Here is a 15424-nt window from a genome sequence, read left to right as displayed (position 1 = left end):
CCGGTTTAGCGCCTCCAGGCATGTTTAATTCATGGAAATCACCAATTAGCCCCGAAATTGCGTGCTAAAACCAGACTTTGAAACAGGTGAGTCTTATTAGGACCGCTCCCACTTAGCACCTGTTTACATCCTTTCCCCAAAATAACCCCCTTAGTTTTAATGGCAGGAATGTAGGAATAGATTTTAATTTTCGGGTGGCTCACTGGCGGAGCGCGCCAGTCTCCTACCCATGCCAGGACCGAAGAGGCCCAGAGCCATATAGTGGCCCAGCCTCATTTAAATGGAAGCAGCGAGTTGTCCAACCCAAATGGGTGTCCCAATGTGGCTCACTGGATTCCGCCGGTGCAATATCGAGCAGTCTGGAGAGTGCCTGGCCGGCAGCAAGGTAAGTCTTGGGGGCTGGGGTGGTTCCTGTTCGGGAAGGGGGAAGCCCGGGGCAGCAGCAGCCCAGATTATTTTTGTGAGGACCTGAGGAGAACTCCTGCTTCTTCTGACTCCATAAAAGTAATTTTAAACTTACCATTTTGGGGCACAGCACACACTCCGCCCAGTTGTCTCCCAAAAAGGCAAGTTGGGTGTCATAAGACCCTGATTTGCATATTAAAAGGGCCTAATGTCTGAAATAGGCGGGTGCTTCGGCCTCCCAGTGGTAGGGCCCTTTAAAAGTGGTGACGAGCGTCAGGGTGAACGGGACGGTAAGTCCACCAACTCCATTTGGAAGCCATTAGCACCTTGTTAATGCTAATTCTGGCCAAGTAAAGATTGGCCCCAATGAGTGAAAATCTAAAGAATTTGTTATGTAAGGATTTGGTTACACCCCATCTATAGTACTGTTTGCCATTTTGGTCATCTAATCATAAAAAGGACATTATTGGCTTTGAAAGAGTGAAGAGGTCAGCAATAAAGATGATCCCAGGTATCAGGAATTTAACATATGAAGCAGTATTAAGAAAGTTGGCTTGTTTTTTTTCAAAAGGAGACTTCAAGGTCATCCAATTGAAGTTTTTGAGATCATGAAAGGAATTGACAAAAGTGATATAAGCAATTTTTTTTTATGATGACAGGTTCAGGTCCCAAGAGACACAAGTTAAAATTTTGGAAGTTAGGACTAAGAAGGGAAGTCAAGGGAACTTTTTCACACAAAGAGTAATAGAGTTGTGAAATAAGTTCCATGGGGAGGACATTGGAACAGACAGTATAATTGGGTTCAAGAGAGAATTAGATACAATTCTGGAGCAAGAAGCGATTGAAGGATGTAAGAAGGTGAGAATATTTCATTAAAGAAAAAAGATAGACTTTTTTCATCTTCCTTAAACTATTGTTCTTAAAGCACTGATAAGCAAAGACATGACTTGTGCCTTTCTCAGTTTGATTACCATTAAATAAATATCACACCTCATGGGCTCCAAGATGTATTTCCATGGAAACATAGCAAAGAGAAAACTACGAGAATAAGAAAGCACTTAGGTCCTAAAAATTGTTTTGAAAAAGAGAGGTAATTTTAACTTACAGCACTGGCATAAAACGAGCATAAGCCGCCCGATTTTCCTTTACATGGGGTGTATAACAGGCAGCCCATCTGATATCACCTGCTTTACGTCACTGTCAAAAGTTAAAAATAACTCCCAGAGACTGACTACTGTAAGCTGAAATACAATCATGATCTGAGGCAAGAATTGTCCTTTCGCTGCTGTTAATTTTAATCCTAAAATCTATCTGTTTCTTGGTTTCTACAGTACAGTGAGAAGTGCGTGTCGGGCTGTGTTTGTCCTGAGGGGCTGCTGGACAATAAAAATGGAAGCTGTGTTATTGAGGACAAGTGCCCCTGTATGCACAATGATTTCCATTACCCACCTGGAAGCAGAATCACAGTTGACTGTAACACTTGGTAATTTTCTAACTGCAACATAAATCCCTAAATGTTAAATATATCATTATATTAAACCATATGTATCTGAATATTTTAGAAATCTGAGCCATCAAAAGCTACCAAAATTGTGCAGAATGCTTTGCATATATAGAGTTAACAATAAATATTACATTTTAAAACAGTATATATCCTATTCCAATCCCTTCATTCCTACCCTATGTACTATGTTTACCCATGTTTATTTCACTGAAATTACATCATAATGCTTTACATATTATCTGCAGTTCACTTCTTCTGAAAAATAAAGAGGGCCAGAATGTGCTGAAAAAATAACGGCGTGCGAACGATGCTCGCCGTTATTAATGTGCAAATCAGCCAGCAACTTGTGGCGAGGTAGAGATTCCCCGTGAATTGCGAATCACCACAAGCTGTTGGAGGATTTGCTCAGCTGATAGCTACGCCCTTAACCTCCCTGTGATTTTCATGAAGTTGCTGTATTTGCACGTTAATTGCCCATTAAACTCGTCACAGAAATGTAAGTCTAGTAATTACAAGTGTAAGTACCCTTTTAACAATGTGATAATTGTTAATGATTGCCAATCAACCTCTATTGCCCAGAAAGTGAACAATTAAAAGTGTGGCATCTCATTCCTTCAGGTAGTGAACTGTTGTTGGAGATTTAAAAAATGTCAAATTCTATTTTTTCATACTTTTCCTTTCTGTCTCTTTTTTTTCTTTATCATATTCCAATCTTTTCCTTTACATTTCTCTTTCTGTACCTGATTTGGCATTGAATTCACCCACACTAATTCACTCTCCTTCTCAGTCCTTCCTCTGTTTATTTCTCAATCTTTAAATCTCAAATCTTAAATAGGTTGTCCACAAGGTCCCAGATACCCTGTGCCCTCGCCACACCGTTATCAGCTCGCAATTCCAGCAACTTACAGGGCAAAACAATTTTGAGCTGAAGTGTGCGGGAAAAAGTCTAACTAAACGGGTACGCCATGAGATACCCCGCTCCAGCAAATTCTGGCCCCAAGACTACTTGGAGGGGAAAAAAGGCACCAAAGTTTAAGAAACCGCTCAAAGTTATGAGACAGGAAGCCACTTGAGGTTAAGAATGTACCAGGTTTTTGATATCATATTTCAATGTGTGCTTTATTACCTGGTAAAAAGACTTTGATGTTTCCTGTATATTGCCCTCAAACCATTTTGCTTTATTTAGTGCTTGCCAGAAAGGCAGCTGGGTCTGCACAGATATTCCCTGCTTTGGAGCATGCACAATATATGGGAGTGGTCACTACATCACATTTGATGGCAAGCGCTACAACTTTGAAGGGAACTGTGAATATGTTGTTGCTCAGGTAAGGCTTCTTCTATCTTTTTTTAGGATGGCACAAAACCCTCAACTATGTTCTAAGATGCTGGGGGCCAGTAATTTTATTTCCAAGTGTCTGTAATGCAGTAATGAATCAGGCTACCCTAGGAAATCCTGAGGTAACTCTCCAGCTGATTTTCTTTCTCCTTCCCACTGTGAGGAAATGCTTGGCCTTTGCTCAAATTTTTCCCCACCAATGTTGCTGAGATCTGGAAAGCAGTGGCACTGGGCATCATCTTCTTCTTCTTCTTCTTAGGCAGTCCCTCGGAACCGAGGATGACTTGCTTCCACATTAAAAATGAGTTCTCAGGTGACTGATGAGTCCAATGTGGGACCTACAGTCTCTGTCACAGGTGGGGCAGACGGTGGTTGAAGGGGCAGGTGGGTGGGGTGCTTGGGTTGATGGGCGCTCCTTGCGCTGTTTGCGCTTGGCTTCCGCTTGCTTCTGGTGAAGAGACTCGAGGTGTTCGGCGCCTACCCGGATGCTTCTCCTCCACTTTGTGCGGTCTTGGGCCAGGGATTCCCAGGTGTCGGTGGGGATGTTGCACTTTTTCAAGGAGGCTTTGAGGGTGTCCTTGAAGCATTTCCTCTGCCCGCCTGGGGCTCTCTTGCCGTGCCAGTGCTTCGAGTAGAGCGCTTGTTTTGGGAGTCTCGTATCGGGCATCATACCTTGAATTAAGCCTTAACTGGGCATTATACACATGAATTCACCTGCCACTATTTATGGCATTAGTGTTGGCCCATGAGGATCTTTTAAGGCAACAAGCTGCTTTATTAGTGCAATAACACTAATAATATATTTTATTTATTGAGGCAATTACGTTATTTATTTGTCACACACTCTGAATTTGCAGGACTACTGTGGAGTTAACCTTACCAACGGCACCTTCAGTGTAATCACAGAAAATGTCCCCTGTGGAACAACTGGAACAACATGTTCTAAATCAATCAAACTTTTTTTTGAGGTATTGTGTATGAGTACAACAATTTCTCACTGACGCTTAATTCATTTCAGATTCAATCTGTTTGCATTTGTTTATGATACTGAGTTCCTATTATATCCTGCTCTAGAATTTTGAACTGAAGCTAGCTGAAGGGAAACATGAAGTAATACAGCGGAATGAGAACAAAAAGATCCCTTTCACTATCCGTCCTCTTGGCCTTTATCTGACAGTGGAAGCTAACAATGGGTTGATTCTGATATGGGACAAAAAGACTGCTGTTTTTATTAAGCTGAGCCCTTCTTACCAGGTATGAGTAAATCTGAGTCATCATCTACCCAATATTTCTAAAGTATTAGCAAATATACATGTACTTTAAAAAAAAACAAAGTAAACTTATTTCAACAAATGGGTGATTATTACTCTGATTCCAGGGTCATATTTGCGGCTTATGTGGTAATTTCGATGGAAATGCCAACAATGACTTCATGACGAGAAGCCAGTCTATTGTTACAGAAGTAATTGAGTTTGGAAATAGCTGGAAGCTGACTGCTAATTGCCCGAATGCTGTGCCTGATGATGACCCTTGTACTGAGAAACCACACCGAAGTGGCTGGGCACAGAAGCAGTGCTCCATAATTACAAGTGACATCTTTACAAATTGTCACAGAATGGTTGTACAATTTTCTTATTTTTTAAATGTCTTCATTTGCTATGTTTCTTTTTAAATCCTACTAGAGTTATTAATCTGTTTCATCAACAGGTTGACCCGAATCCATTCTATGATGCTTGTGTCCATGATTCCTGCTCTTGCGACAGTGGTGGAGACTGTGAATGTTTTTGCACAGCTGTAGCTGCCTATGCTTTCGCCTGCAATGAAACCGGGGTATGCATTGACTGGAGGACCCCTGAAATCTGTCGTAAGTATATTGCAGCATTAACATGCAAAGTCTTCAAATCTTGATACCAGTCTTTTTACAGCTTTTGTTTGATTACAGCACAGGCCGGTGGTCTGAAAGCCTCCACTCTCTGCCTTAATGGTCCTAGCTTAAATGTCAGCATCAAACCCAAGATATTGCTGGTCCAATCTGGAAATACTTGGTGCTGACTGTTTTGGTGCCCACAAATTTCCATTTCCTAACAGTGACATTGTATGAAGAGTAAAAAGATGAGGGATGGCCAGTGAATACCAATAATAGAAAGATACAGTGGGATGGCCAGTGAACACCAATAATAAAATGATACAGAGGGGTGGCCAGTGAACACCAATAATAAAATGATACAGAGGGATGGCCAGTGAACACCAATAATAAAATGATACAGAGGGATGGCCAGTGAACAACAATAATAAAATGATACAGAGGGATGGCCAGTGAACACCAATAATAAAATGATACAGAGGGATGGCCAGTGAACACCAACAATAGAAAGATACAGTGGGATGGCCAGTGAACACCAATAATAGAAAGATACAGTGGGATGGCCAGTGAACAACAATAATAAAATGATACAGAGGGATGGCCAGTGAACACCAACAATAGAAAGATACAGTGGGATGGCCAGTGAACACCAACAATAGAAAGATATGGAGGAATGGCCAGTGAACACTAATAATAGAAAGATACAGAGGGATGGCCAGTGAACACCAATAATAAAATGATACAGAGGGATGGCCAGTGAACACCAATAATAGAAAGATACAGTGGGATGGCCAGTGAACACCAATAATAGAAAGATACAAAGGGATGGCCAGTGAACACCAATAATAAAATGATACAGAGGGATGGCCAGTGAACACCAATAATAAAATGATACAGAGGGATGGCCAGTGAACACCAGCAATAGAAAGATACAGAGGGATGGCCAGTGAACACTAATAATAGAAAGATACAGAGGGATGGCCAGTGAACACCAACAATAGAAAGATACAGTGGGATGGCCAGTGAACACTAATAATAGAAACATACAGAGGGATGGCCAGTGAAGACCAACAATAGAAAGATACAGAGGGATGGCCAGTGAACACCAATAATAGAAAGATACAGAGGGATGGCCAGTGAACACCAATAATAAAATGATACAGAGGGATGGCCAGTGAACACCAATAATAAAATGATACAGAGGGATGGCCAGTGAACACCAATAATAAAATGATACAGAGGGATGGCCAGTGAACAACAATAATAAAATGATACAGAGGGATGGCCAGTGAACACCAATAATAGAAAGATACAGAGGGATGGCCAGTGAACACCAACAATAGAAAGATACAGAGGGATGGCCAGTGAACACCAATAATAGAAAGATACAGAGGGATGGCCAGTGAACACCAACAATAGAAAGATATAGAGGGATGGCCAGTGAACACCAATAATAGAAAGATACAGTGGGATGACCAGTGAACACCAACAATAGAAAGATTTAGAGGGATGGCCAGTGAACACCAACAATAGAAAGATACAGTGGGATGGCCAGTGAACACCAATAATAGAAAGATACAGTGGGATGGCCAGTGAACACCAATAATAGAAAGATACAGAGGGATGGCCAGTGAACACCAATAATAGAAAGATACAGAGGGATGGCCAGTGAACACCAATAATAGAAAGATACAGAGGGATGGCCAATGAACAGCAATAATAGAAAGATACAGTGGGATTGCCAGTGAACACCAATAATAGAAAGATACAGTGGGATGGCCAGTGAACACCAACAATAGAAAGATACAGAGGGATGGCCAGTGAACACCAACAATAGAAAGATACAGTGGGATGGCCAGTGAACACAAACAATAGGAAGATACAGAGGGATGGCCAGTGAACACCAATAATAGAAAGATACAGTGGGATGGCCAGTGAACACCAACAATAGAAAGAAACAGAGGGATGGCCAGTGAACACCAATAATAGAAAGATACAGTGGGATGGCCAGTGAACACCAATAATAGAAAGATAAAGAGGGATGGACAGTGAACACCAATAATAGAAAGATGCAGAGGGATGGCCAGTGAACACCAACAATAGAAAGATACAGTGGGATGGCCAGTGAACACCAACAATAGAAAGATACAGAGGGATGGCCAGTGAACACCAACAATAGAAAGATACAGTGGGATGGCCAGTGAACACCAACAATAGGAAGATACAGAGGGATGGCCAGTGAACACCAACAATAGAAAGATACAGTGGGATGGCCAGTGAACACCAACAATAGAAAGATATAGAGGGATGGCCAGTGAACACCAACAATAGAAAGATATAGAGGGATGGTCAGTGAACACCAACAATAGAAAGATACAGAGGGATGGCCAGTGAACACCGACAATAGAAAGATACAGTGGGATGGCCAGTGAACACCAATAATAGAAAGATACAGAGGGATGGCCAGTGAACACCAACAATAGAAAGAGACAGAGGGATGGCCGGTGAACACCAATAATAGAAAGATACAGTGGGATGGCCAGTGAACACCAATAATAGAAAGATACAGAGGGATGGCCAGTGAACACCAATAATAGAAAGATACAGAGGGATGGCCAGTGAACACCAATAATAGAAAGATACAGAGGGATGGCCAGTGAACACCAATAATAGAAAGATACAGAGGGATGGCCAGTGAACACCAATAATAGAAAGATACAGTGGGCTGGCCAGTGAACACCAACAATAGAAAGATACAAAGGGACGCCAGTGAACACCAACAATAGAAAGATACAGTGGGATGGCCAGTGAACACAAACAATAGAAAGATACAGAGGGGTGGCCAGTGAACACCAATAATAGAAAGATACAGTGGGATGGCCAGTGAACACCAACAATAGAAAGATACAGAGGGATGGCCAGTGAACACCAATAATAGAAAGATACAGTGGGATGGCCAGTGAACACCAATAATAGAAAGATACAAAGGGATGGCCAGTGAACACCAACAATAGAAAGATACAGTGGGATGGCCAGTGAACACCAACAATAGAAAGATATAGAGGGATGGCCAGTGAACACCAACAATAGAAAGATACAGAGGGATGGCCAGTGAACACCAACAATAGAAAGATACAGTGGGATGGCCAGTGAACACCAACAATAGAAAGATACAGAGGGATGGCCAGTGAACACCAATAATAGAAAGATGCAGAGGGATGGCCAGTGAACACCAACAATAGAAAGATATAGAGGGATGGCCAGTGAACACCAACAATAGAAAGATACAGAGGGATGGCCAGTGAACACCAACAATAGAAAGATACAGTGGGATGGCCAGTGAACACCAACAATAGAAAGATATTGAGGGATGGCCAGTGAACACCAACAATAGAAAGATATGGAGGGATGGTCAGTGAACATCAACAATAGAAAGATACAGAGGGATGGCCAGTGAACACCAACAATAGAAAGATACAGTGGGATGGCCAGTGAACACCAATAACAGAAAGATATAGAGGGATGGCCAGTGAACACCAATAATAGAAAGATACAGAGGGATGGCCAGTGAACACCAACAATAGAAAAATATAGAGGGATGGCCAGTGAAAACCAACAATAGAAAGATACAGAGGGATGGCCAGTGAACACGAACAATAGAAAGATACAGAAGGATGGCCAGTGAACACCAATAATAGAAAGATACAGTGGGATGGCCAGTGAACACCAATAATAGAAAGATACAGAGGGATGGCCAGTGAACACCAATAATAGAAAGATACAGAGGGATGGCCAGTGAACACCAACAATAGAAAGATACAGTGGGATGGCCAGTGAACACCAATAATAGAAAGATATAGAGGGATGGCCAGTGAACACCAATAATAGAAAGATACAGAGGGATGGCCAGTGAACACCAACAATAGAAAGATATAGAGGGATGGCCAGTGAACACCAACAATAGAAAGATACAGAGGGATGGCCAGTGAACACCAATAATAGAAAGATACAGAAGGATGGTCAGTGAACATCAACAATAGAAAGATACAGAAGGATGGCCAGTGAACACCAATAATAGAAAGATACAGAAGGATGGTCAGTGAACATCAACAATAGAAAGATACAGAGGGATGGCCAGTGAACACCAACAATAGAAAGATACAGTGGGATGGCCAGTGAACACCAATAATACAAAGATATAGAGGGATGGCCAGTGAACACCAATAATAGAAAGATACAGAGGGATGGCCGGTGAACACCAACAATAGAAAGATATAGAGGGATGGCCAGTGAACACCAACAATAGAAAGATACAGAGGGATGGCCAGTGAACACGAACAATAGAAAGATACAGAAGGATGGCCAGTGAACACCAATAATAGAAAGATACAGTGAGATGGCCAGTGAACACCAATAATAGAAAGATACAGAGGGATGGCCAGTGAACACCAATAATAGAAAGATACAGAGGGATGGCCAGTGAACACCAACAATAGAAAGATACAGTGGGATGGCCAGTGAACACCAATAATAGAAAGATATAGAGGGATGGCCAGTGAACACCAATAATAGAAAGATACAGAGGGATGGCCAGTGAACACCAACAATAGAAAGATATAGAGGGATGGCCAGTGAACACCAACAATAGAAAGATACAGAGGGATGGCCAGTGAACACGAACAATAGAAAGATACAGAAGGATGGCCAGTGAACACCAATAATAGAAAGATACAGTGGGATGGCCAGTGAACACCAATAATAGAAAGATACAGAGGGATGGCCAGTGAACACCAATAATAGAAAGATACAGAGGGATGGCCAGTGAACACCAACAATAGAAAGATACAGTGGGATGGCCAGTGAACACCAATAATAGAAAGATACAGTGGGATGGCCAGTGAACACCAACAATAGAAAGATACAGTGGGATGGCCAGTGAACACCAATAATAGAAAGAAACAGAGGGATGGCCAGTGAACACCAACAATAGAAAGATGCAGAGGGATGGCCAGCGAACACCAACAATAGAAAGATATAGAGGGATGGCCAGTGAACACCAACAATAGAAAGATACAGTGGGATGGCCAGTGAACACCAACAATAGAAAGATACAGAGGGATGGCCAGTGAACACCAATAATAGAAAGATACAGTGGGATGGCCAGTGAACACCAATAATAGAAAGATACAGTGGGATGGCCAGTGAACACCAACAATAGAAAGAAACAGAGGGATGGCCAGTGAACACCAACAATAGAAAGATACAGAGGGATGGCCAGTGAACACAAGGGATAGAAAGATACAGAGGGATGGCCAGTGAACAATAATAGAAAGATACAGTGGGATGGCCAGTGAACACCAACAATAGAAAGATACAGTGGGATGGCCAGTGAACACCAACAATAGAAAGATACAGTGGGATGGCCAGTGAACACCAATAATAGAAAGATACAGTGGGATGGCCAGTGAACACCAACAATAGAAAGAAACAGAGGGATGGCCAGTGAACACCAACAATAGAAAGATACAGAGGGATGGCCAGTGAACACCAACAACAGAAAGATACAGAGGGATGGCCAGTGAACACAAGGGATAGAAAGATACAGGGGGATGGCCAGTGAACACCAATAATAGAAAGATACAGTGGGGTGGCCAGTGAACTCCAAAAATAGAAAGATACAGATGGATGGCCAGTGAACACCAACAATAGAAAGATACAGAGGGATGGCCAGTGAACACCAACAATAGAAAGATACAGAGGGATGGCCAGTGAACACAAACAATAGAAAGATACGGAGGGATGGCCAGTGCACACAAGGGATAGAAAAACGATACTGAGGGATGAAGATGATAGAAAAAAAACACTGAAGGAGAGACAAGAGAAAACAATGATAAAAAGAGCTACCTGGGTGGTTAAAAGGGATGGAAATGAGGTACTAAAGGAGAGACAAAAGATACCAGTGATTCAAAGAATAGATTTATACGTAGGTCAAATTATGAGGAATCTGGTAAACTTTTAAAATCAGGTAGTAAGTAATGATTATCTATTTTCTGCTGTTTCAGCCATGTACTGCAGTTTCTACAACCCTGCTCCTGAAATATGTGAATGGCACTATTACCCTTGTGGATTCCCCTGCTTCAAGTCTTGCCTAAACCCGCATGGTCTCTGCAATATCACGTTCCAGTTGGAAGGTAAATGTCCTTTTGATTTTTAATAAAAATCTTCATACATTACAGGGATATATTCATAGAATCATAGAAATTTACAGCACAGAAGGAGGCCATTTGGATTGGAGAACTGCTAACGTTGTACCATTGTTTAAAAAGGGAGTAATTACAGGCCAGATAGCCTAACCTCGGTTGTTTGGCAAATTATTGGAAACAATTCTGAGACTGTATTAATCGTCATTTTGACAAGCACCGATTAATCAAGGACCGTCAACATGGATTTGTTAAGGGAAGGTTGTGTCTAACTAACTTGATTGAAATTATTGAGGAGGTAACACAGAAGGTCGATGAGAGTAACGCATTTGATGTAGTCTACATGGATTTTAGCAAGGCTTTTGACAAGTTCCCACATTGCAGACTGATCAGAAAAGTAAAAGCCCATGGGATCCAAGGGAAAGTGGCAAGTTGGATCCAACATTGGCTCAGTGGCTGGAAGGGAGTGGTGTGGCAAGTGCTGAAGGACTTTTTCCTGACTTCAAGGCTTCTGCACAAACCACTTGCTGACAGGCATGGATGCACTTGTATGAATTCCCCTTTAAATACAGCATGACTTGGAGAATGAACAGAGGGCACGCAGAGCAGCATACGCTGCTAGAAGAGGGAGGAGGAGGAGGATGGGGAGAAGGGCTCTCAGCCCAGGGTGTTCAGGGAGCAATTCTCCGACCTGAACCTCAGCGAGAAACAATGTGGGAGATGTCTGCGCTTCAATAAGTATGTCTTCACTAAAATCTGCCACCTGTTGCAGCCACAGCTCCAACATCAGAGCAGGGCGAGGACACATTGCCAGTGGCAGTGACAGTGACCATGGCAATGAACTTTTATGCGTCTAGATCCTTCCAGGCTGGAACTGGAGATACTTGCAACATCCTGCAGTTTGCCATCCACTGTTGTGTAAGGGAGGTCACTGAGGCTCTCTATTCAAAGGAAGCTGACTACATTTAATTCTCTCTTGCCAGAGACCAGCAGGTGGAGTGAGCACGTGGCTTTGCTAGGATTGCAGGCTTCCTCATGGTGCAGGGTGCCATCGACAGCACGCACATCGCTTTGTGGGCACCACATGCCAACTCTGACATGTACTAGAAACAAAAGGGATTCCACTCCCTCAACGTCCAGCTGGTGCGCAACCATAGGCAGCAAATCATGCAGATCAATGCTCATTATCCTGGCAGCAGTCATGATGCCTTCATTCTGCGGTAGTCCACTGTGCCATCTCATTTGAGCCACCACGGCAAATCAAGGGGTGGCTACTGGGTGACAAGGGCTATCTGTGACGACACAGCTCATGCCTCTAGTGCACAACCCACACACATGTGGGTAGCATGTATACAATGAAAGCCATGCTGCCACACAAAATGTGATAGAACAGACAATTGGCGTGCTGAAACATTGCTTCTGATCTGGAGAAGCCCTGCATTACTCGGCCGAGTGGGTGTCAAGATTTATGGTGGTCTGTTGCATGCTGCACAACCTCACCATCATGAGGGCACAGCCCTCGCCACCAGCTATATGGCAAGCAGCTGAAGAGCAGGAGGAGGAGAAGGAGGAGGAAGATGCAGGAAGGAGGCAACCTAGCCCCTTTCTGGCCGGACTGTCCGTGAAGAACTCATCCAAGTGTGATATCAGTAAACGCAACCCCAGTTCCCCATTCATCAACAGTCCCACACCTTATCTTCCCTCTGTCACTTACCATCACAGCATCCGCTTGGCCACAATGCAAAAATAAAAGCCAACACAAAATTTACATTCCAAGCCACATTTATAAATAAAACCATGCTATATTGCATACAAGCGTAAACTAATCACCCTTGTGTATTCCCTTAGTGCCTGTCTTCCGTGTGCCTTTGCCTGTCCTAGTGCTCTGAAGTGCTCCCCCAGTGGCTGCATCATGGCTGGTGGAAGGCTGCTGAATTTCAGTGGAAGAGACTGCAGGTGGCTTTGGAGGAGGACTTTGAGCAGCTCTCGGCGTAGCAGGCCCGGCTGTGGGCGGCAGCAGTCTGGGCTGGTTGGCTGAAAGGCAACAGCAAGGGCACTGGCGGAATGGCAAGAGTGGGAGCATGAATGCTGTCATCCTGAGAGAGGACAGTAGGCTCGTGCTCCTTGGAGCCACTGACACTTCCCCGGGGTGGCGCCTCAGCAATCCTAGTAATCTGTTGGAGGAGAGAGTGCTGGACTACTGTGACAGCCTGCAAGCCCTTTTGATTACTGGTGTCTGCAGCCATGATACCAGCTTGCATGGCAGCAAGCTGACCTTGCATGACAGCAGTCTGAGCTCCCAGTGCAGCACCCAGATGTTGGGTGGCTGCAGTTTGTGCTGCAATGGAAGCTGCGACATCGGCCATCAGACGCTGCATCATGGTTGGGTCCACAAGTGTGCCATCAATTCCAAGCTGGGAAGGATGGGCTCCAAGCTCTGCCCAAAGTCCTGTGCCAAGTTGGTGCCGGTCTGCTCCATGCTCCTTGACATTACATGCAGGCTTTCTGACAGTCTTCCCAATGCTCCAAGCATTTCATTGTGCATGCCCATCAGCCTTCTCTGCAGCCTGCCCCATCGAAGAGCTCATCTGAGTCCTCTGCAGCAGAACTCGTGTGCGATCTCGCCCTCCGGAGAATTGGCACCTGCATTTCCCTTCCCTGGCTGTAGGGCACTCATGCCCTGTGTCTCACCACATGCATATCCTGCCTTTATGCTAGCCTCTAAATTACGCGCAGTGTCGGTATCTGAGCTGGTGGCTATGAGTGTGAAATCGAGTGACTGTTCATCATCAGTGTCTTGTTACTCTTCCACCACCGCCTGGCACTTCTTGGGTATCTGAAAAGAGAAAGGCACAAGGGTATGGTTGTGATGAGGGCAGGCAGTGAAAGCAAGAAGTGCATGTTTACACCATCTGCAGCTTGTAAATCAGAAGAAATTGTGGGATGAAGGGGCAGTGAAATGTGAGAAGGAAGATTAGGTATGAGGATACTGTCATCTTCTATGGTTTCAGCCCCGCTGCTAGCCACGGGCTCAGCAATGGCCACGCCAATGATGGCGAGCACCATCTCCTCCATGGGAGTAAGGACATGCAGCCGTGTTTGTTCCCCGCTGGTTAGGTCCTTCTACCTTCAGTTCATAGAATCATAGAAATTTACAGCACAGAAGGAGGCCATTCGGCCCATCTTGTCCGTGCCAGCCGACAAAGAGCTATCCCCCCTAATCCCACTTTCCAGCACTTGGTCCGCAGCCTTGTAGATTACGGCACTTCAAGTGCATATCCAAGTACTTTTTAAACATGATGAGTGTCTCTGCCTCTACCATCCTGTCAGGCAGTGAGTTCCAGACCCCCACCACCCTCTGGGTGAGAAAAATTCTCCTCAAATCCACTCTAAACCACCTGTCAATTACTTTAAATCTATACCCCCTGGTTATTGACCCTTCTGCTAAGGGAAACAGGTCCTTCCTATCCACTCTATCTAGGCCCCTCATAATTTTATATACCTCAATTAGGTCTCCCCTCAGCCTCCTCTGTTCCAAAGAAAACACCCCAGCCTATCCAATCTTTCCTCATAGCTAAAGATCCCCAGCCCAGGCAACATCCTCGTAAAGCTCCTCTGTACCCCCTATAATGCAATCACATTCTTCCTGTAATGTGGTGACCAGAACTGCACGCAGTACTCTAGCTGCGGCCTAACTAGTGTTTTATACAGTTGAAGCATAACCTCCCTGCTCTTATATTCTATGCCTCGGCTAATAAAGGCAAGTATCCCATATGACTTCTTAACCACCTTATCTACCTGTCCTGCTACTTTCAGGGATCTGTGAACATGCACTCCAAGGTCCCTCTGATCTTCTGCACTTCTCAGTGTCCGACCATTTAATGTGTATTCCCTTGCCTTGTTAGCCCTCACCAAATGCATTACCTCACACTTCTCCAGATTGAATTCCATTTGCCACTGTTCTGCCCACCTGTCCAGACCATTGATATCTTCCTGCAGTCTGCAGCTTTCTTCTTCATTATCAACCACACGACCAATTTTTGTATCATCTGCAAACTTCTTAAAGTTGTGCTCCAACTTTATCTGCAACAGAGAGGGAAGTGTTTCAGTGAGTG

The 15424-nt window shown here is 43.9% G+C and overlaps 1 protein-coding gene across 1 annotated transcript; it reads left to right on the top strand.

Annotated features, from left to right (window-relative positions):
* The first annotated feature begins 307 nt into the window (after positions 1 to 307).
* On the top strand, positions 308 to 11380 carry LOC147082166 (mucin-2-like). The gene is made up of 7 exons (XM_085980432.1): positions 308 to 385; positions 1737 to 1888; positions 3096 to 3234; positions 4320 to 4499; positions 4624 to 4863; positions 4953 to 5109; positions 11172 to 11380. Exons 1-7 carry the CDS (start codon positions 308 to 310, stop codon positions 11321 to 11323), a joined length of 1098 nt encoding a protein of 365 aa, XP_085836558.1. The 3' UTR covers positions 11324 to 11380.
* Positions 11381 to 15424: the final 4044 nt, after the last annotated feature.

The sequence above is a fragment of the Somniosus microcephalus genome, unplaced genomic scaffold (assembly GCF_052327205.1).
Source record: "Somniosus microcephalus isolate GS21.2 unplaced genomic scaffold, FLI_Smic_1.0 scaffold164, whole genome shotgun sequence".
NCBI classification, from domain to species: domain Eukaryota; kingdom Metazoa; phylum Chordata; class Chondrichthyes; order Squaliformes; family Somniosidae; genus Somniosus; species Somniosus microcephalus.
This window is presented reverse-complemented; position numbering and strand designations above follow the sequence as displayed.

Coding starts and splice junctions, on each gene's coding strand:
- LOC147082166 (XM_085980432.1), top strand. CDS start 308: ATGGGTGTCCCAATGTGGCTCACTGGATTCCGCCGGTGCAATATCGAG. Junction 4,864..4,952: donor TTACAAATTGTCACAGAATG/GTTGTACAATTT, acceptor TTTCATCAACAG/GTTGACCCGAATCCATTCTA. Junction 5,110..11,171: donor GAGGACCCCTGAAATCTGTC/GTAAGTATATTG, acceptor CTGCTGTTTCAG/CCATGTACTGCAGTTTCTAC.